We start from the raw sequence: 21,264 nt of genomic DNA on the forward strand, positions 1-21,264 counted from the left end.
TTTTTTTTTTTTTTTTTGGTTTTTTGAGACAGGGTTTCTCTGTAGCCCTAGCTGTCCTGGAACTCACTCTGTAGACCAGGCTGGCCATGAACTCAGAAATCCGCCTGCCTCTGCCTCCCAAGTGCTGGGATCAAAGGCGTGCGCCACCACTGCACAGCTACTTATTTTTTTAGACGGAATCTTGTTATGTACCCATGACTGTCCCAGAGCTGGCTATGTAGGCCAGGCATCTGACCTTGGACTTGTGGCTGTCTTTCCACCTCTAATTCCTAACTGATGAGTTTACTGGTTACAGACACTGCCTTCCTGGCATAGCCACTTCAAGTTCACAGCCAAACTCAACAGAAAAGAGGCTTAACAGTTTGAAAAAGATTATTACATTTATTTATGGTGTTCTGTATTTGTGTGTGTCCATCCATGTTCATATGTCCGTGTCTGTTCATATGCACATGTTTATGCCATGGAACATCAGAGGATAACTGTGGGAGTTAGTTCCTTTCTTCCACTGAGTGGGTTCCAGGGATTGAACTCTGGATGTCAGGTTTGGCAACAAGTCCCCTTATCTACTAGTCTTCTCACCAGTCCCCATCCCTTTTTTATTTTATTTTATTTATTTATTTATTTTGATTTTTCAAGACAGGGTTTCTCTGTGTAGCCCTGACTGTCCTGGACTTAGAAATCCTCCTGCCTCTGTCTCCCAAGTGCTGGGATCAAAGGCGTGCGCCACCACTGCTTTCCCCTCCCCCTTTTAACAGACAACAATAACCATTATCATTATCATCATTGTCACTGTCATAATTGTTTTTGGTCCTGCCTGTCAGCCCGCTTCCTAAGAATAATAGAGTTTACACATTGTACATATCATTTAGTATTTTTTAATGTAACCTATGAGAAATCTAATCAGCCCATTAGTTGTTTTGCTTTAAGCTTGCTTAATACAATTAAAATGCTCATGTCAGATATTATTTTATTTCTCATAATATTACTATGACCACCACCACTACTATTATTTTAGACAGGGTTTCCATGTTTCCCTGGATTCCCTGCAACTCGATATGTAGACCAGGCTGGCCTTGAATTCACAGAGATCAGCTTGCCTTTGCTTCCTGAGTTCTGGGATTAGAATTGTGCATCATCACACCCTGCCTAGATTCCTTTTTTTTTAGGTTGATTTTTTTTTTTTTAATTCCATGTTTGTGAGCAGGTGTGTACATTTACGTACAGGAGCCCTGAAGAACCTGGAAAATCCTTGGGATTTGGAGTGACAGTTGTGAGCTGCCTGATGGGGGTTCTGGGAACTGAGCATAAATAAGTTCTAATCCACCGAACTGTCTCTCTAGCCCCCGTAATAACAAGAGTGATGGGCGAAGGTTCCTAATGTTATATTTACAAAGGATTGAGCTCTATACCTACATGCCTTTTGTTGAGTCACTGACCAGATGAGAGCTGTAGAGGCTACGTAGCATCTAGTATGTTGTATGTAGTAAATAGCCAAGGCCCTCTAAAACTGGAAAACATTTGAGCTTGGGAGCAAGTGGAGGTCTGGTGGGTGCTCGTGATGCCAAGAGCTGCTGTAGGAGCTGTGTCCCTGCTGTTTTGAGGTGATGGGGTGCCAGCACCAGTGGCTACGTGGAGGAATACAGTTTCATGTCTGTACTTTGAAATCTTTGACTGCAGCAGTAGAGTGGAAGCTGTACAGTTTGTGACCACATAGCCATGCTACAATCGTGGTATCAAAGTAGTTTTCATCTGTTACTGCAATTCTATGCTTTCTTTAGCTTCTAAAATTCCTTAAAGAGGGTCAGTTCCATTAGCATTTCAGGAGTGAATGGTGGGAAGAGGAGGAAGCAGTTAGCCAATGTTCCTGAAGTATGGTTTTGTTTGTTTGTTTTGTTTTGTTTTTGTTTTTTTTTTTTTTTGAGACAGGGTTCCTTTGTGAAGCCCTGGCTGTCCTGGAACTCACTTTGTTGACTCGTCTGGCCTCAAACTCAGAAATCCGCCTGCCTCTGCCTCCCGAGTGCTGGGATTAAAGGCATGCATCACCACGCCCGGCTTTTGTTATTTTTTTAATACGGTAATTTTTCGTTGTTATTAGAATTGCCAAATAATAAGGGACTGCTTTTATTTAGCAGCTATGTTGATTTTGCAGATGATTGGAGCGATGTGAGTGCTCCTGTTGCAGCATCCAGGAAGCTGTACTGGCAGATGCCTGGGCTGGTGCTTCCAGGCAGGGTCCATGCAGAGCAGTCTGTAGGAGTATGGACTTAGGCTAGCCATTCGGATTGGCTGTTTACACTCTTCATTCCTTGGGTTTGTCATCTGTAAGATGAGACTAGTTATCTCCTATCAGAGGGTTGTGAGGTGTAAATGACTTAAGCATGATCAGAATAACCTGGTACATAGTCAGTGCCAGGAAAAGTCTCTGCTGTTGCCTTCTTCCCTTTACTCATGGATTTGATGTCTACAATTTTATTCTCAGTAGTTAACCACAATCTGACTATACTAAACAGAAAATTCCACAAATAGTAAATTTTAATCAAGAACTAGACACAAGTGTTTTATCTTTATTAGATGTTGTTGTTGTTTTACTGAACCATTTTTATCATAGGTATGTTTTATACATGGGAACAAGTACCCTATGTATAGGGTTTGGTGCTACCTGTCACCTACTAACTAGGTCTTGGGATATATTCCCCATGGAAAAGAGGGGCATATATCATATGTTCCTGATCAGTAGTTCTTAACATCTTATGGATTAGTATTGTTATTTTCTTATTTCTGATCTTAGTTGTATAGTGTTAAAATTGTTTAATTATTTAAACATCAGAATAGTTTGGGTTTTTTTGTACAGTTTTAAGTTCTAAGTTATGTGTGGATGTGTGTGCGTGGGTGTGAATGTGCACATGCACATAGCTTACTCTTGTACTATGCTCATGTGGGCTAGAACTCAGATCATCAGGTGTGGCAAGCAGGCATCTTTATCCACTGAGCCATCTCCTGGACTTTTGTTAGATTTGATTCTGGGTGGTGGGGATTGAGCCAGGCCTCACACGTGTTAGAGAAGTATGGAGCTGGAGCCCTCACTCGCTCTCTCGCTCACTCTGAATGCCTGGGTCTCACCTGCTGTGCTAGTCCTTCACCAGGATGATGCTGAGTGTGTCATTTCACATTTTTCTTGTTGTTTTTCACAGCAGTACAAATTTTTGCGTTTCCGGAGATCTCTCCTCTTACTAGTTAAACATAGCTGTGTGGAATCCCTGTTCATGGTCAGAAATTTCTGCATTGTGTATTATTTTTTTGGTAAGAATTTCTACTTTCTAATATAGTTTATTATTAGCTCATAGTGTAGAAAAAGTCACAAGGTTACTCTTTATTGACTTAATATTTTTAATATATATTTATATTGATCAGCCCAACTGATTTCATTGTTTGAATTGTCAGGATTTGGTAAGGGAATTTTTTATTAAAGGAAATGTGGGGTGTGTATGTGTGTGTAAAATACTCTTTAAACACAGAGAAATCCGTTGTGTTGCAGTACTAAATAAATTGTGAACAATTACGTTCACCTCAGAAAAACAGGCAGCACAACTCAGGACAGAAGAGCTGTTGTAGAGGCTGAGAGCAGGGCGAAGGGGAGCTGCTCGGGGGGCGGGGCCGGCTGTTCACTCCTGCATGGGGAGAACGTTGTGGAGATCTGTGCACAGCAGTCTGCACCATTCAAGATGATAAACGTGTCAGAGCCAGAGAGCGGCTGCAAGAGTTGGTTCTCTCCTGTCGTGGGGGTTCTGGGAATTGAACTCAGGTTGGTAGACTTGGTGGTGAGCTCTCTTACCTGCTGAGCCATCTCGCTGCCTTGAAGCTCCACAAGTGCGTGCTTTGCTCTCCCGAGTGAGAGGCAGGATGAGTGACTTGTTACCTGTAGACTTGAGGTTATAATGGAATTGGTCATAGTTCACGATGCACATCTGTTATCCACGCGCTTTCTGTGCTGGAAAGCTGGAAGTGCTGCACACAGCCCGTCATAGTTGTCTTGCTTATCGGAGTTGTCATAGTTGTTTTGTTTTAATAACCATGGTGACTAAGACATGTATATGTCAGAATCGTACAAGACTTCCAGGGTTTAGAAATTATTTTCTTCTCTATTCCTAGTCAGATAGCCTAGCATTGTAACTGAGGTCTCCCTGTGTACTTGAACCTCATGGTTTAAGGCATGGTGAAGAGTTTTACTAACCTCTCATGATCTTCTCTTGGTCTTGTTTTCCCAGGCCATATTCCCAAAGCGTGGATTAGCACTGCTCTGGACCTTCACACAGATGAGTGAGTCGAGTCTGATTGGACCTCTGTTTCCTTCCTTTTACATTTCCATGCTTTGTAGCAGCTTTGTTTAGGTTTATCCTTTACCTTCTTTTAATTGAAATAAGAATCAGCAGAAGAGAGGGAGGTACTTGGTATGAGAAGAAGGTGCTGGCTCCTGCCCCTGCCCATCCTGTTTATAGGCTGAAAACTCCACTCTGTTGCTCATCTTAGCTGCTGTGGGGGGGGTCAGGTGAAGGCTAAGCTTTCAGTGACTGTTCTTCCTGGCTTCCTCGCCAGTCTGGCCTGCGATGGACTTAGCCTCTCACGCTTAGTTAAGTTTGGGTGTTGAATGCCATATGCTCTCTTTGTGCCATTGCATTAGTCTGCAGTTAGTCCAAAACCAAAGGGAGAGAGCAGGAGGCAGCCTCGGCCTGCCTCCCTCCCTCAGACCCTCTCCCAGACATAGAAACAGTGATCCACTTTGTTGCTGAGCCACCAGGTACCTTCTGTACTAAAGGAAGGTGAGCTTTCTGAGTTGCGTGTCCTGTGTCTTTGTCATTCGTTATGTGTCAGATTTTATCCTGTTGATCCTATCTTTGCTTTGTTAAAAATAAATATAATTTTCTTTTAAAAGCTGGGTTGTGGTGGCAGATGCTTTTAATTCCAGCATTTGGGAAGCAGAAGCAGTTCAGGTGTGTTGAGTTCTACAGAGCCAGTTTCAGGACAGCCAGGGCTACACAGAGAAACCCTGTCTCAAAAAAACCACAACTAACTAAATGTAATTTTTTTCTCATAGAATTTTTTACCTACCTACCTTCCTTTTTTTTTCTTTCTTTCTTTTTTTTTTTTCAAGACAGGGTTTCTCTGTGTAGCCCTGGCTGTCCTGGAATTCACTCTGTAGACCAGGCTGGCCTCGAACTCAGAAATCCGCCTGCCTCTGCCTCCCAAGTGCTGGGACTAAAGGCGTGCGCCACCACTGCCCGGCTATATATTTATTTCTTTAGTGTGTGTTTGTGTGGCCACCAGAGGCCATCTTGTGGCGCTCTCCTTCCACTATGTTCTCTCCTTTTACTATGTGGACTCTGGAGATTGAACTCAGGTTTTCAGACTTGGCAGCAGGACCTTTACCCACTGACCCCTAACACTGGCTCTCTCGATGGTTTAACTTTTGATGATGTAGTGATGGTTTAACCGTCACATAAATACTGAAGAAATTTGCACACTAGTAACATGTCCACGTCATCCCTTTGCCCTTGCCTGAGACGTTGGTCATATGGTGAAGGTGCAGCCAGGTGGATGCCTGAGGGGCATTGCTCCAGTCACCTCACTCAGTGTGTGCTCCACACACAGCCAAAGGGTTCACCTAAGTCGCACGGAGGTGCATTCCTGCAGCCCTAGGACTAGTGAGGCTTTTTAACATTCTAGTAGTTTCTAAAAGTTGTTTAAAATGCAGAGACCATTGTTTTTGTATCGACCATTGTTTTTGTAGCATGCGCCATACTCTGAACCAGTCTATATGGCGCACATGAAGCTGATGTCTGATCCAGAGGTCCTAACCATGTTTTTGAGACTGTTGGCCTTGAACTTGAGAGCCTCTTGACTCCCTTCTTCATTTCTTGTGTGCTGGATGACACACAGGAGCCACCATACCCTCCTTCTCACATGTTTAATAGGTTTAAGGAGTTGCCATGAATTAGCAGTAATACTTTGACCTGTCCTAAGTAGTTGGGCCTGTAGACACTGCTCTGGTCTCCACAGTAAGTGGTACTGCAGGCCCAGTCCCTGCCTGCCTGAGGTTTCCCCTCATACCTCTGAGGAAGTGTGAGGGAGAGCGCTCCAGAGAACTACCAGCAAGTAGGGTGTGTGTCTGGCGGAATCCTTGCCTTTGCCATGGAGTTAACGGTACTTGCTACTTTCATAGGCAGGCTCACAGGCCTCTTGACACGATAGGCGGCCTCCTGAACGTCTCATTACTCTACCACGTCTGGCTGTGTGGCGTCTTCCTCTTGATGACTTGGTATAGCTCATGGATACTCTTCAAAATCTATGCCACCGAGGTCAGTAGTGGAATTTTTTTGTCACTACTGTTATGTTTCAGAGTATAGAAAGTTGTGCTCAAAGCCATGCCACTCTATTGGTTTTCAGTTTGATCTCTCACTCTCTGTTTCTGGGGGACAGAGTTTCTGCAAATTAAATAGGGTGGTATTGACCGTGTTTACTTAGAGCCTGGCTTTCTTCCTGGGATTTTGAGTACAAGGTAGGCCTAATGATGCTATTAAAGTAGATACTGTTAACATATAAATATGTGGTTATATAATATTTACTTTTTGAAAAACATCTTGAAATTTATGCTGAAGAAATGATTCTGAAAATAGAATTAATATGGACAGTTTTATTCTATGTGTATGGGCATTTTGTCTGCATATATATATGCACGACATACATGCCTGTTGGTATGGATCCCCTGAAACTGGAGTTAATATACAATTATGAGCTGCCAAGTGGGTGCTGAGACTTGAACCTGGATCCTCTAGAGGAGCAACCAGTACTTCAAACTGCTGAGCCATTTATCCAGCCCCACAAAAGTATTTTTAAGGGAAGACTTGCCTTTTTTTTTTTTTTTAAATGATCTCAATGTATTTGTCATAGAAGTGTTTTATTTGATCTTACTGTCTTTGTGGTAATTTTCAGTGGTTTCACAGGATTAATAGATATTAGTTTAATAAAATTGGGACTGTGACACTTTAGAAAGTGTATTAATTTTTGTTTAAAACCTTATGTGTATGAGTATTTTGCCTACATGTGTATCTGTGTACCACGTGAGTGCCTGGTGTCTGGAGCCCAGAAGAGATAGTTGGGTCTCCTGGGACTGGAGTTAAGGACACACACCCTTGCAATGCATGCACTGAGAATCGAACCTATGTCCTCTGCAAGAGCAGCCAGTGCCTTTAATCACTGGCCCTTCTCTCTAGCCCCACACAGTAGCACTTCTTTTTAAACAGTGCTTTTTCAAGGAGCACTGAAGATGTTGATTTGATTGTATTTGTTTCTTTATAATGTCAGCCATTGCTTACTAAAACAAGGTCAGGAATTAAAGAATGTGTCTGATTGTATCTGATTGTATCCGACAGGCACACGTGTTCCCTGTTCAGCCACCTTTTGCAGAAGCCTCAGATGAATGCCTTCCTAAAGTCTTAAACAGCAACCCCCCACGCATCATAAAGGTACCACAAGCGTGCATCTTAGGGCTTCACAGTTATCTTTGACTTACCTTACAGAATCAGTCACAGCATAGCTAGGCATTTCGATATATTTTTTGAGGGCCTAGAATAGTGGTTTTCAACTTGTAGGTTGTGACCCATTCACAGGGGTTGCCTAAGACCATCCTGAAAACACAAATATTTACATTATGATTCATAATAGTAGCAAAATTACAGCTATGAAGTAGTAATGAAAATAATTTTATGGTTGGAGGTCACCACAACGTGAGGAACGTGAGGGTCACAGCATCAGGAAGGTCGAGAACCATTGCTCTAGAATCTTCTAGTATTGGTATTGTAAAAATTACTTACCTGCTAGCTAGTCTTTTTTTTTTTAATTCAAGTTATTAAATATGACAGTAAAGCACCACCCTGTCTATGCACCTGCTATGTCTGTATGTTTCCCAGGATGGCTTTGAACTCTAGGACTCATGTTGTCCTTGTGTTTCAGCTTCCTGAATAGTGATGAGCACGGGTGTGTGCTACCACACTAACTAAGCCAGCTAGTGATCATAGATGTGTAAGATGCACTTCTCTCGAACAGAAGGTGCTAGCCAACTAAATGCAGAACGTAGACGAACCATTCCAGCTAGTCCAGCAGGAACACTAGTGTGTTTGTAAATTGCTGTATCGGGACATGGTTTATTCATGTAGTGTTTGTGGTCGAAGGTTGTGTGATACATAAGTGCTTGTAATTCTAAACAAGTCATAATCATAAAAGTTAAAGAAGTTGGGTTGGTGAGATGGCTCAGTAGGTAAGAGCACCCGACTGCTCTTCCAAAGGTCCAGAGTTCAAATCCCAGCAACCACATGGTGGCTCACAACTATCTGTAATGAGATCTGACTCCCTCTTCTGGAGTGTCTGAAGACAACTACAGTGTACTTACATATAATAAATAAATCTTTTAAAAAAAAAAGTAAAAGAAGTTTACGAATCACACTAAAAAATTTGTTTTGATTCAGATTGCAATTTGAAATTGTAAAGGAAATCTAAGTATAACAGGATATGTCTTACCCTGTTAAAAGATCATAATGCCTTATTTATTTTATATTTTTTGGTTTTTGAGACAGGATCCTGCTATGTAGGCCAGGTTGGAGTTGATTTTGCAATTCTCGTGCCTAAGCCACATTCTAAGAGCTAAGATAACAGGCATCTTCTGACGTGCGCAGCTGGATTAGTACTTTAAAATCAGTTAAAAGGAATGGTTGGAACCCAGTGTTTTTGACATAGTCTAGAGAAGCATAAACAAGTAGGAAAATGAGCTATTGCAGCACTAATTGCTAGTGTCAGCCATTCGTTTGGCCTAAATCTTTATTAGAAGGTCAGTTGTCAGGTGCTGTGGGTTGTGTTGAGTAGGACAATGACTAAGACACATGACAGTGCGAGGACAGTGCAAGAGCAGCGGCACCACCAACTCCCCTGGTCCCAGTACCAGACGCTCAGAACTGATGCTTTGAAGAAGTAAAGAGGCTTGCCCGGGAGAAGGTAGCTTTTCGGAAAGAGCAAAAGATGAGTGTTTTGTGTGTTAGGCCCTGCCATTGGATGTAGCAGTAGTGACAAAGGCCATGTCCCTGTTCCTATGGGCCTCGAACTGCTGAGTAGAAGCAGATGAGGCAGCAGGCACAAGTGCTGTGGCCCAGAGCTGGGGGCGTGGGCGGGACGGGGGCAGGAACTTTTAGGAGGAGGGGGTATTGGAGTTAACCCTACAAACCTGAAAAAAAAATACAGAGCTCTGTAGTTCCTGTAAGTAGCCAGAGCCTAGAGTGTGTAGGGAGGTAGAGGCAGGCATGAGAGTTAGAAGGGAAGGTTGTGTAGGGAGGTAGAGGCAGGCATGAGAGTTAGAAGGGAAGGTTGTGNTGTGTAGGGAGGTAGAGGCAGGCATGAGAGTTAGAAGGGAAGGTTGTGTAGGGAGGTAGAGGCAGGCATGAGAGTTAGAAGGGAAGGTTGTGATTCCTTGGATATTTATGTGCCTACTTTTTACATATGATTTTGTTAAAGCTTCAACAGACTGTCTTTCTTTGTTCCTTTTAGTATTTGGCCTTACAGGACCTGATGCTGCTTTCTCAATATTCTCCTTCTCGGAGGCAAGAAGTTTTCAGCCTCAGCCAACCAGGTATTGCTGAGAGTCATAGACTTAATTGGGCTCGTGCGTGCTCAGAGTGCCCCAGAGCCTTTGAAACAGAGGTATGGCTTGTCCTCACTGCACCTCTGAGTCCTTAGATGAACCCTGGACTGAATATTACATGGCCCAAGTGGTGACACTGCTGACTAGATTTATGTCACCAGGGAAAAGCATTGATTTGTAGATATTCATTTTTTCTTTTTTTTTTCAGCTCCTTAAATACCTGAACCTGAAGAAATTGTGTGCTAAGTGTCTTATCAGAAAAGTTCAATCTAAGAATCTTAGCTCTGGTAATGCTATTGAGGACCTTAAAAACCAGGTGGCTTCGCCTAGTAAGGATTGGAGTCAGATTTATCTTTTGACTCCATGGACGTAGCTCTCTGCTCCTGCTAGGTTACGCTGCTGCCTCCCTTAGAAGAAAAGTTAGCCAGAAACTGGACTTGATAGTGACTAAGGGTGACTTTGGCAGGCCTGGCGTTCTCTGCTGTGCTTGCCAAGACTGTACAAGCTCAAGACTGACTTTGCCAGAACTCTCACCATGTTCCTGGCGTGGAACTGGTCCAGCCTAGCCCTATCCCCAGTGGGAAAGAAAGGGCCTGGGTAACCTTTCATCTGCTTTCTAATTAGCTCTCAATCATTTCACAAAGCTCGCCAATTCCCAGACTGTAAAAAGATCATCTGTAGTTAAGTGTGATGTGGAAATGAAACCCAGTTATATAAAAATATAATTGATCAGAGCTGCTTTCTTTTTAGCGCTGAGAAATCCAGTGCTGGGTTGTGGAGAAAACGAGGCCGCTGTGCTTTCTGTCACACTTGGGCTCTTCTTCTGCACTTTGTTATTCGAGCAACTACAAAATAGCATGTGCTTCGCCAGAGGCCTGCTCTGGGGCATGTGATTGAAGGTTAATTAGAATATCACACAGCTCCTAGCTTGCATCTAGTCTGATGAGGATCTTGTGTGTGCTTGCTGGTTAGGCACGTGGTAGGAAAGGAGTGTGTTTAAGAGGGATCTGCGTGATGAGGGGCAGAGTGACATGAGATGGGAGGAGTTTACAGTGCCTTCTGCTGTTCTTAGCATGGCATGGCGCATGTGACAACTCTTAATAGGCAAAGGACTTGGGAATCAAAGACTGATGAGGGTGTTTGTTTGTTTGTTTGCTTTTCTTTAAGAATGAGAACTATTAGTTCAAATAACATAATGGCCTATATATAAAATCTCTAAGTGTGAAAAATTGAATCGTAGAGTTGTGTGTGCTTAATTTTTTGCCTTTTTTTTTGTTTTGTTTTGTTTTTTTCAAGACAGGGTTTCTCTGTATAGCCCTGGCTGTCCTGGAACTCACTCTGTAGAACAGGCTGGTCTCAAACTTAGAAATCTGCCTGCCTCTGCCTCCCAAGTGCTGGGATTAAAGTGTGCGCCACTGCACCCAGCGCCTTTTTTTTTTTTTTTTTTTAATATACTAAAGTTTAAAATAGATTTTAAAAATTAGAAAAAGTAAGGGTCATTATCAAACAGCCAAGTCACTCCTAGAGATATCATAGCAAATTCTGGCTTCTTTTTTTAAACTTTTGAGACATGGCTACTTGGGTGTCCTGGACTTAGCTCTGTGGCCTCAAACTCAGAGATCCACCTCGCTGCACCAGCATACCTGTTTTGGATATTGGCTCTTACACATAGTCTCTCCTTTATTTATCTTGGCACGTGTTCCAAGATACTCAATGGTGCTTAAAACTGGATGGTGGTGAACTCTGTATCTGTTGCTTCCTAATGTATATATACCAGTGTACCTATGATGAAATGTATGAATTAAACACCATAAGGGATGAGCAGCAATAAGAAGAAAATACAGCAGCTATAATAATGTACCATGATGAAGTCGTCACCATCTCTGGTGCAGTGGGGCCATTGTCACATACAGTAGGGATGTTTGAGAATAGGTTGTGCTGCTGTGGATTACTTAAAGGGTTAGTTAGTGAGTGTGTTGGACGTGAGGGTGGTTAAATGTCCTGGGAGTCAGTTATGGAGCGGCACTGGATTATGTCATGCTGTTCAGAATAGCTGTTTAAAATGTAAGAATGATTTCTTGGATGTTTCTGCTTGCTCTTTTGGGGCCATGATTGACTGGGGAATGCAGAGTGCAACTGTTAATTGGGAGGAGCTCCTATAAATGGACATGTAAGGAAACCCCATGAATAGGCAGGTAGTGTAGCATCCCCTGGAGGTACCGTTACGAATCCTAGCTTTCACTGCCCTGGTTCATTTTTCACAGACTTAACAATCTTAAGCATTGCTAATGAAGTAATTCTGGTCTTTAAAAAATAGGCCTAGTCCTTGGCTTAGTTTTGGCAACTAATTTAAGAGTAAAATCCAAAGTTATGCTTGCAGGCTTTTGAGCAAATTGATTCAGCCAAGTAGTTCTTAAATTGCTGTGTTAGGTGGCTTGAGTAACAATAATAGCTTAACTGAGAAAGCGGGTTTTCTTGCTGAATGCCCCTGCCCCAAGCTTTGGGAAGAGAATATGGGTTTTTTATATTTTAATAGGTGTTGTTTGGCTACTGTAGGTGGACATCCCCACAATTGGACTGCTATTTCGAGGGAGTGTTTGAATCTTTTAAATGATATGACTCAGAAACTGGTTCTCTACCAAGAAGCTGCTGCTACAAATGGGAGGATGTATTCATCATACTCAATGGAACCCAAGAAACTGAGCTCTGCAGGTGACTCCTAGTCCTACACAAAGGGGGATGTGTCCGTTTCCTAGGAAGTGACAGGAGTTAGTTCCTGGCTAATTGCATGTGTGAGGTAGCTATGGTTAGCATTTTCCTCCTTGCCCATCTTTTCCATAAGTGTGATGTGTTTTGTTAGTAGTTAAAATAGGAACAGAGTAGCACTGGGTAGACTGATGAGGTAAAGTGCAGATGGTGAGTTCATTTGACAGTGCTTAGAGGACTGAGCCCCGGGAGTGAACCACACAGACCTGACAGAAAACATAGGTATCTACAGGCTGGTGACGCATCGTGGCTCTGCAAGCCTGACAGGCTGGCCTTGATCCTGGAGCCCGAAGTGAAAGGAGAGAACAACTAACTCCTCAAAGTTGTCCCATGATCTCTCTGCATGTGTCTGCTCTTAAGCACATACTCACAATACTAATGCATGAAACAAACATCTAAAACTCCTTGAGTGGTTTCTGGATTACAGAAATAAAACATAGACATTGGGACTTAAATCTAAATGGAAGCCATCTACTGTGCTTTGGTTTAAAGCCTTAAGAGGGCGGGGAGGAGTGTAGAAGTTGAACCCCTGAGTGCTGCCTGCCTGGGCCAAGCTTCCTTATCACCACTGCATATGCTCTGTTACAGAAGAAACTGCTTTTCAGACTCCAAAACCTAGTCAGACGCCTTCCGTGCCGCCGTTAGTTAAAACTTCACTGTTTTCTCCAAAATTATCTACACCCAATGTTTCAAGTCCTTTTGGGACCCCGTTTGGCTCCAGTGTAGTGAACCGAATGGCTGGAATTCTTGATGTAAACCCCTTCTGTGGGTCTCCCCAAAGTCCTCAGCTCATAAGAAGAGGACCGAGGCTGTGGACTCACAATTCTGGTGAGGGCTGGCTACTTTCCAGGTTTGAAGTTGTATAGTTGTAGCTTAGACAGCTTACGGCCTCACCTCATCCTTTCTCTTTTCTAGATCAACAAGTGTCTGAAATTTCTAACCCATCTCCTTGCGCCTCTGTTACTGCTGAGGGTAAGACAGTGAGACAGCCCAGTGTGATCTACTCGTGGATTCAGAATAAACGTGAACAGGTAGGAAGGCGCATCTATATGTCTATGTATATGCGAGATCTCTACTGGGAGAGAGGTCAGGGCTCTCACAGCAGTAGCTTTCTGTTTGTTTTATGCTCCTGGCATCAGATTGGCTCATGAAGTCACCCATAGTTGAGTGTTTTGACTTATTGCATTTCATATGACTTAATTCTTTAAGAGATAGTTGAGTTAGGCTCTGGGATAAACAGCAAGTAAACAAAGCCATTTCCCGTATGTTTATATCTTAGTAGGGGAAGTAGATGAATAAGCAAGTATATTACTCTATATATCTTTATAATTTAGAACTGAGTTAATGTCAGGGCTGTTCTGGGAACTATTAAGAGCAAAAGTTGCTTCATGCTGAAACATGCTATTAATCCTAAGCTGTATCCTGATAGATCATGTCCAAGATGAGGAAAATATACTCCAAAGAAGATGATTTTAATGTGTTAAATGTTATGTAGGAAAGGTAGAGCAAGTATGAAAGGTAGTACTTAAAGGCAGGGTGTTGTTTTCCATGGACTGCTCAGAGACGTCTCATTGAAGAGCTGATGCTGACTGAGAGCAGCAGGACTGATGGGAGGTGCACATACCCGCCAGAGGGAGGATTCTCCCGTCTGTGTGAGGAGCATCGGAAACTAGTGTGTCTTGAGCTCAGCGAGGGACAGTGGTAGGGACAGTGCTTGGTAGGAGGTGAACTCCCAGAGGTGTCAGGAACCAGAGTTCAAGCAGCACTGGATGGTGCCAAAACTGGCCTTCCCTCCAGTGAGCTGGAAAGCCACCATACTGTTCTGATCATAGGATGTTATAATGTTACTTATATTGTGGAAGGAGGGCTTTTCTAAAGCAGGGATGAGGTGAGACTTTTCCGTATCTGAAGTTTGACTCCTCCTAAGCAGCATACAAGCTGAGAACCAGTGTTAAAGTTGCTGCAGTCGTCACATAGTGGGAGTGGTGGGTGTGATCGTGGGGACTGTGGTAGCAGCTGTAAGGTACGGTCAAGATCTGTGTTCATGCCGACGTAACAGGATTTGCTTATAGTTTGCTTTTGGTATTCAGGGTAAAGTTCCAGTGTTTCCTCTAAGGCTTTTGGCCTGAGGCATAGTTGCAGTTGATTGGGGCAATTTACCACTGATTCTGAAGACATTGTCAGTGGTGAAGGGGAAAGCTGAAGTTTGATCTTGGGCATGACAAATCTGAGATATCTGTGTACAAAGCAGAAGATTAGATGTGTACGTGGAACATGGTTGGAAGCCATGAAGTTCAGACAGTAATCAAAGCCATGAGACTCAGTGCTGTTGAGTGTAGAAGGAAAGAGCTCTAAGCTGGACCCTGCATTCTTTAAGGGTCAATAGCGAAGGGGTCTAAGGAGCAGCAACTGAGGTGAGTTTTATTTTCTTTGGAATCAGGATCTCCTCAGCTGCCCAGGTTGGCCTCACACTTTCTCTGTAGCCTGGCCAGGCAGTCTTTGAACCCCAGTTTCTGAGGTTATAGAGCTGAGCCATCTTGCCTGTATTTTGCAAAGTTCGTGATAGGAGCTCTTGGGTAGAGGAGGCTGGATCAGGAGGAATTTGGGCGAGAAAATGGAACCTCCAAAGAAGCCAGTCTCTCAAGCACTTTTGCTTTTAATGGTGAGAAAATGACTTGTACCTGTTAAGAGTTGAGGGGTCAAGGACTTTAAAGAATCTTATTTTCTTGAGTGGGAGAAATGTAAACATGTTTGCTAGTGAAATGATGAGGTTAGTATAGAATAAAGGAACTGATGTGACACCAGTTCTGGTCCTGCTAGCTTTTGTAGTGACTAGACAGTTCAGCCTTCTACATCCTGTGCTTTACTGCGGCTGTGGGCGAGAGGAGAGTAAGTCAGCGGGCTTAGAGTCTGATACAGAAAACTTATTTTCTGTAAATGTCACCTTGTAGGAAATGTCTTAGGGAGGTTTGGGGGGTTAAAGGGCCAGCAGTTGTATCAAACTGAGGAAAAAAAATAGGTTTAAAAACAAAACAACTCCCCAGACAGCTTAGATTTCCTTTTATCATGGCAGGGCTCTAATTGGGTGTCCAGTGTATGTGCATGGGACAGGGTTACGGTAAGACGGCTCCTTGTGCTCATCCAGTCGGTAGCACAGAGGTGTTTACTCAGTTTATTGTAAATATTGTTCAGGGCTCCAGGAAGAACTTAGAAATGTGTACTACACTTGAGTAGACTTGAAAGTATAACCATGTTCATTCTTTTTATCCAACTCAGATTAAGAATTTCTTGTCAAAACGGGTGCTGATAATGTACTTTTTCAGTAAGGTAAGACTGTGAAATTACAGCGTGAGAGTGGGAGGGAGGAGACTGGTGTGAGATGGATGATGGGATCTGACTTAGAAGATTTCACAGACGCTCCCTGCAAGCCATGCTGGCATCGTGTCCTCTGCCAAGACACACATGCCACCATGGTTGCTGGGCTTGGCTTCTGTGGTGGCTCCTGAGACTGCTGGCAGCTTTGTGCTGGTTTCAGCTTTGACCCTTTCATGCCGGCGTCCAGCTTTTGGGTGCTTCCTGGCTCACTTTACTGCTCACATCTTTGTGGCCTGTTAAAAAGGAGACTAAGTTAGATGGTAGACGTTGAAATGTTGGTGGGTTAGAAAGTTGTATTTTAGGCCACAGAGTTGTTTTATGTGCCAGCATGGCAGCTTCCATGTGTAATCCCAGCACTCCGGGTGCTGAGGCAGGAAGATGGAGAGTTTGAAGTGAGACCTGGCAACTTAAGGAATCCTGATCCAAGAAACGCAACCCCAAACTCCCAAACAAACAACCTTCAGCTGGCTTCCCACTTGTTTGAGCTGTCTCTGGGCAGTAAATCTAAGTTGTAAAAATTAAAGATTTATTTGTGTTTTCACGTAGATGCAGCAGTTTTGTGTCAATCCTTTTTTGTCCACACACAGGGCAGCGTACTTTTGCCCTTAGTCTTCATGCCTTACCTCTTTCTATGTGCACCGCAGTATTAGTGACTGGGCTGTGGAGCGTATCTATCACACACAAGCAAAAGCTTTCATTACTCATTTTACTCTCTGAAGCCAAACAGTGATGGGGGAAGAATTGAGCAATCCTGATAGGAACAGGTGAATAGGAATGAGAGCCGTTTCAGCTTCTTCATCCAGGGGAAGGGAAGGTCTATCTAATGATCAGTTGCCTTTCCAAAAACTAGTCTACCTAGGACCATCTTTTGGCAACAAGGGTCTTATCCCTCACCAAGAAGATGAGAATTCTCTGAAGTTTACTGCAGCTCTTGGTCTCCACAGGGGAAAAAGGCTTACTGTGAGTGCCTTATGTATGCCACGCACTTTCCCTTAAATTCCCTCCCATAACTCCAACACTGGTCCTCATTTTATGGGGAAGAAAGTTTCTGCTCCTAGCATAAAAACCTTTCCCTCTGTGAGTAAAAGCAAAAATCTACTTTGATTCTTATTCTGCAAGAGCTGTTGTGCAGTGTTAAGTGCAGACGATGGTGGGAAGCACTGTAGTAACCCGCCCAGTCTTCAGCAGATAGTTACAAAAACCAGGGTTCTTGGTTTTAGTTTGGGTTTTGAGATGGTCTCAATAAGTTGCAGTTGGTCTTGAATTCATTCTCGTAGCCCATGTAGGCCTTGAACTTCAGATCTTCCTGCCTTTGCTTCCTTAGTAACTGGGATTACTAGCCTGTGCAGCCCAGTTCTGCCAGCATTTATTTAGATGGGCCAGTTGTTGCTTCATAATGTCTAACCCAGGGCAGATTAAAGAAAGCCACACTGGGTTTCTTTTTATTGGGTTGAACGTAGTAGACAGTTATGAGACGCAACCCTAGTTAGGCCGTTCTCTCTCCTTGAGTGATCATCATGCTGGTTTCCTGAGCTGGGGACTCTTCCTTTACATAGGAAGTTTGGATGTTCTCTTGTACTTAGTCTTTAGATAAGATATCATTTCAGTTTAAAATTTGGGAGACAGCTGTGAGTCTTGTTGCTAAAGACCACACAGCTGGTACAATGGCAGTTTTTGCACAGGGGACTTGACTTAGAGATTTTTGTTCTATTTGTAGCACCCAGAGGCCTCCATTCAGGCTGTTTTTTCAGATGCCCAAATGCATATTTGGGCTTTAGAAGGTAAGTAGTATCTTTGAACTATAATCTGTGACTGTTCTCTAATTAGTTAATTTTGAAGTCTGTTCATGAAAGGTCAGCTCTGGTGTTGGGCTTTCAATCCTTGAATTTTCAGAAAAATTTTATCTTTGTTTTATAGAGATAACTAACTGTCTTATCTTCCTCCCTGGCCTGCCAGTCCTAGGCACAGAACCGGGGCCTCATGACTGCTAGGCAAGCGCCCCTGCTGAGTCTCAGCTATCAGCCTAGATGGGTTTTGATTTGGGTAGAATTTTTCTTGTACATAAAGAAGTTGAGGCTATAAGAGTCTTCCATATCTTTCTGTGTAATTAAAGTGCAACCAATAGATAATCTTTACCTTAAGGTTGCTTTCCTGGGCTATGCAAACGTGATTGGTGAGGAACTGTTTCTCCTTATCAATACTGCCTCAGAAACAGATACAGAGAGCCACGCCATGGAAATGTCCTCCCAGCTGTTAGGCCTTCTTTGTTTCAGTGTTTTGTGGTGCTAAGGCCTCTCTATCTGAATGCTGTTTACTCCACGTGCTGTCCAGTTTTGTATTGTAGCTCTGCTTATAATCCCTTTATATCCAGACTGTCAGCATCTTCCCAAGTAGATATATTGCAGATGGGTTTGTCTAAGTTTAATTTGGCTTTTCTGTTTTCTCCCCCTCTTCAGGTCTGTCTCACTTAGTAGCAGCGTCATTTACAGAAGATAGATTTGGAGTTGTCCAGACCACACTCCCAGCTATCCTTAATACGCTATTGACTCTGCAGGAGGTGAGTAACAGTGCTTGGTGTGAGTGCAGGCTGTCCTCCAGTGCCCAGTGTGAGTGCAGGCTATCCTCCAGGGCCCAGCGATTTCTCCAGGCCAGGAACAAAACATGTTGGAAGTAAAAATCCCCTCTGACCCTTACAGTCTAAAAGAGAGAACAAGAAAAACTTTACTTGCTTAAAACTTTTTCCAGAAGCTGAAGAAGAAAATATGTTAATGTGTGTGAGAGGCTTTTGGAATTCAGGTAGATAGTCCAGGCTGTTTTGTTCAAATTCGGGCACCTGTTTTTGGGACAGGAGCTCATGTATCTCAGACCATTCAGACTGGCCTTAAACTCACTGTAAGCCAAGGATAGTCTTGAATTTCTGACCCTTCTATCTCCCAAGTGCTAGAGCACTGGGTATAAGCCACTGTACTCCACTGTGCGTGTGTGTGTGTGTGTGTTGTTATTGTTGTTTGGTTTTGAGACAGGATCTCACTGTAACCTCTGTTAGAGATGGAACTATCTGCCTCCTCAGTGCTGGGACTAAAGGCAACTGCTACCACACCTAACCCTTTTAGGTGAATTTAAGTGATTTGTTTTATTCTATCTTTTGTTATTGTGGCTATGGGAGGTATAAAAAAGGAGCTTGGGGCATATGGAAATACTGTTTGAGTGTAATAGGCTCTTTATAGGATGTGTTAAGCTTGGCCCAACGAGTACAATTGTTGCATATTGGTCTGGGGAACCATTTCAGAAAGGAGGAAGAAGCTTGCTCCATAGTTACTCTGTTTAAAATTTAGTTCATATCACCACTTACTCAGTAAAACCAGTGACTTTTTTTCCTCTCTTTTTTTTTTTTTTTTTTTTTTTTTTTTTTTTTTTTTTTTTTTTTATTATTGTTGCTTTGAATATTCTGAGTTTTGTATTTTGGGGGCTTTTTGAGATGGAGTCTTAGTAGGTAGCTCACATGACCCAATAAAGTCCTAATCCTCTTAGCCTTGCCATCCAAGGTTAGGGATTATAGGTGTGTCCCACCCACTCCCAGACCAACACTGCCATGCAGTAGAGCAGCTGGCACTCGAACATGCATTCTGTCCTTGGAGCATCTTCATTTCCACCTTGTAAAGTGAGCAGTCACTCTGATGACAGATGAGGAGGCTCACTAGTGCAGAGATGTAATCCGAGTTTACACACAAACCCCCGAGAGGGCAGCGTTAGGACTCGACCCTGGACTAACTGCAGGGGCCCCTGGAAGAACAGCAGGTCACATCCATCATTCTTCCTCACCTTGCCGACTGTCATGCCCAGGCCACGTAGGATTCTTGAGAGAATGATTCTGTCCTTTTGGCTCATGATCTATATAGTATGTTATGTTCAACTAAGGCGTGCGTGTGTGTGTGTGTGTGTGTGTGTGTGTGTGTGTGTAAATAATAGAAACAAGATTCCTGACCCAGTGCTTAACTTTGCTTGCAATGTATTTTAATATTTTGTTGTTTAATTTCCTTGAAAAGTACCAACTGGAACTCACTGATTGAGCATACAATGCTGTGAGTGAGCATGGTGACCTCACTGACTACATAGAGATCTCTCTGCCCTACAAGTGTTCTGTGCTTCGGGTATTCCGGTCACACCTACCCCATCATTGGGATTCTAGAAAAAAAAGCAGCCTACTTATATTTGTTGCGGTTATTCATACCTGTGAGTGGGAAGATAAAATTTCAGAATTGTCAAAAAGTCAGTCCTTTCCTTGAAACACAAAGGAGTTTAGATGGAAGAGTTGAAGACAGAATAGAGAGAGGCAGAGGCCTGTGCTCTGCAGTTGAGAGTCAGACAGAGAATAGGACCAGGGGCCTGACACTTGTGAGAATTCAGGTCCCTTTGTGAGGCTCCTGTTGCAGTCACAGATATCCTCAGGCCTGCGCCCCAGCACTACTGCCTGCTGTGCCATCCTACCAGTCCAGTAGTGTTCTTAAAGCCCTTAGGGCTAGGAAGGAAATCAATTATATGGAGTTGTAGTTATCAAGATACGAGTTTATGCTATCGTGATCTGTGCTTTCTGATTGTTTTAAGTGGGAGGCTCTGTCCATGAGTTCATGCTTTGTCGTCATTTTGAAGCAGTTGGGTGAATGGTATTTTTAGATAACTGTAACAGCAGTAATAGGATGTGAAGGTAGTGGTGACATCTTTAATGCAGTAACTGCTTTGATGTCCCTGTTCATAATTAAAGTCAACACTAAATTATAATTTAGTGCTTTGGGAAGGAAGGTAAATGTAGAACAGCCCTTTCTCCAAGCCCAGCCCTCTGTGCTCTTGCATCACAGAGCATTTTCCTGGTTCCTTGCCTTTCAGCTTCTGCCTTGGCTGAGGGTCTTCCCTCTCCAGGTCAGGCCTTACAGTCTCTTACTTCAGCCACTTTAGTAGTAGATCCTATCTACATCTTTGTGTTTTTAAGTTCCCCATCCCCAAACCGTCAAACATCCTGCATCTGCTACCCACCCATTCTTTTCCCGGTTGTTCTTGACTTGTCTTCAGGCCTTTGTCATTCCTTACTGCTCCCACCTCTTACCCAAGATCCTCTCGTTCTGACTAGACACTGCCATTCCTCCCTTGTGCCATCTGCCTTAAAGCCACTGTAGATTATAATGTTTTCCCTCAAGCGTGACTTACATGACTGTTCTTTGTCTTGAATGTACTTTTCTTTCTTCTGGCTCTGCTGTGTAATTCCCATGTCAGCACTCAATTAGTAGAACAGAAGCCAGGATCTACCTTCTCATTTTCTTACTTCTAGCCTATGATATGGCCTGGCTAGTGACTCCTAGCCTATGATATGGCCTGGCTAGTGACTCCTAGCCTATGATATGGCCTGGCTAGTGACTCCTAGCCTATGATATGGCCTGGCTAGTGAC

At 43.2% G+C, this 21,264-nt stretch overlaps 1 protein-coding gene across 2 annotated transcripts in view; it reads left to right on the plus strand.

The window, feature by feature from the left end:
- The window catches only part of Ndc1 (NDC1 transmembrane nucleoporin), a 48,528-nt gene that overhangs the window by 9,870 nt on the left and 17,394 nt on the right, over positions 1-21,264 (plus strand). For both annotated transcript variants that reach the window (XM_021160499.2, XM_021160500.2), the window contains exons 6-16: positions 3,192-3,300; positions 4,266-4,317; positions 6,218-6,353; positions 7,428-7,520; positions 9,589-9,670; positions 12,239-12,394; positions 13,037-13,276; positions 13,364-13,479; positions 15,725-15,775; positions 17,541-17,604; positions 18,280-18,380. In XM_021160499.2, coding sequence (XP_021016158.1) covers positions 3,192-3,300; positions 4,266-4,317; positions 6,218-6,353; positions 7,428-7,520; positions 9,589-9,670; positions 12,239-12,394; positions 13,037-13,276; positions 13,364-13,479; positions 15,725-15,775; positions 17,541-17,604; positions 18,280-18,380 — 1,200 coding nt within the window. The remainder of the gene's footprint in view (positions 1-3,191; positions 3,301-4,265; positions 4,318-6,217; positions 6,354-7,427; positions 7,521-9,588; positions 9,671-12,238; positions 12,395-13,036; positions 13,277-13,363; positions 13,480-15,724; positions 15,776-17,540; positions 17,605-18,279; positions 18,381-21,264) is intronic.

The sequence above is a fragment of the Mus caroli genome, chromosome 4 (assembly GCF_900094665.2).
Source record: "Mus caroli chromosome 4, CAROLI_EIJ_v1.1, whole genome shotgun sequence".
In the NCBI taxonomy this organism is placed as follows: domain Eukaryota; kingdom Metazoa; phylum Chordata; class Mammalia; order Rodentia; family Muridae; genus Mus; species Mus caroli.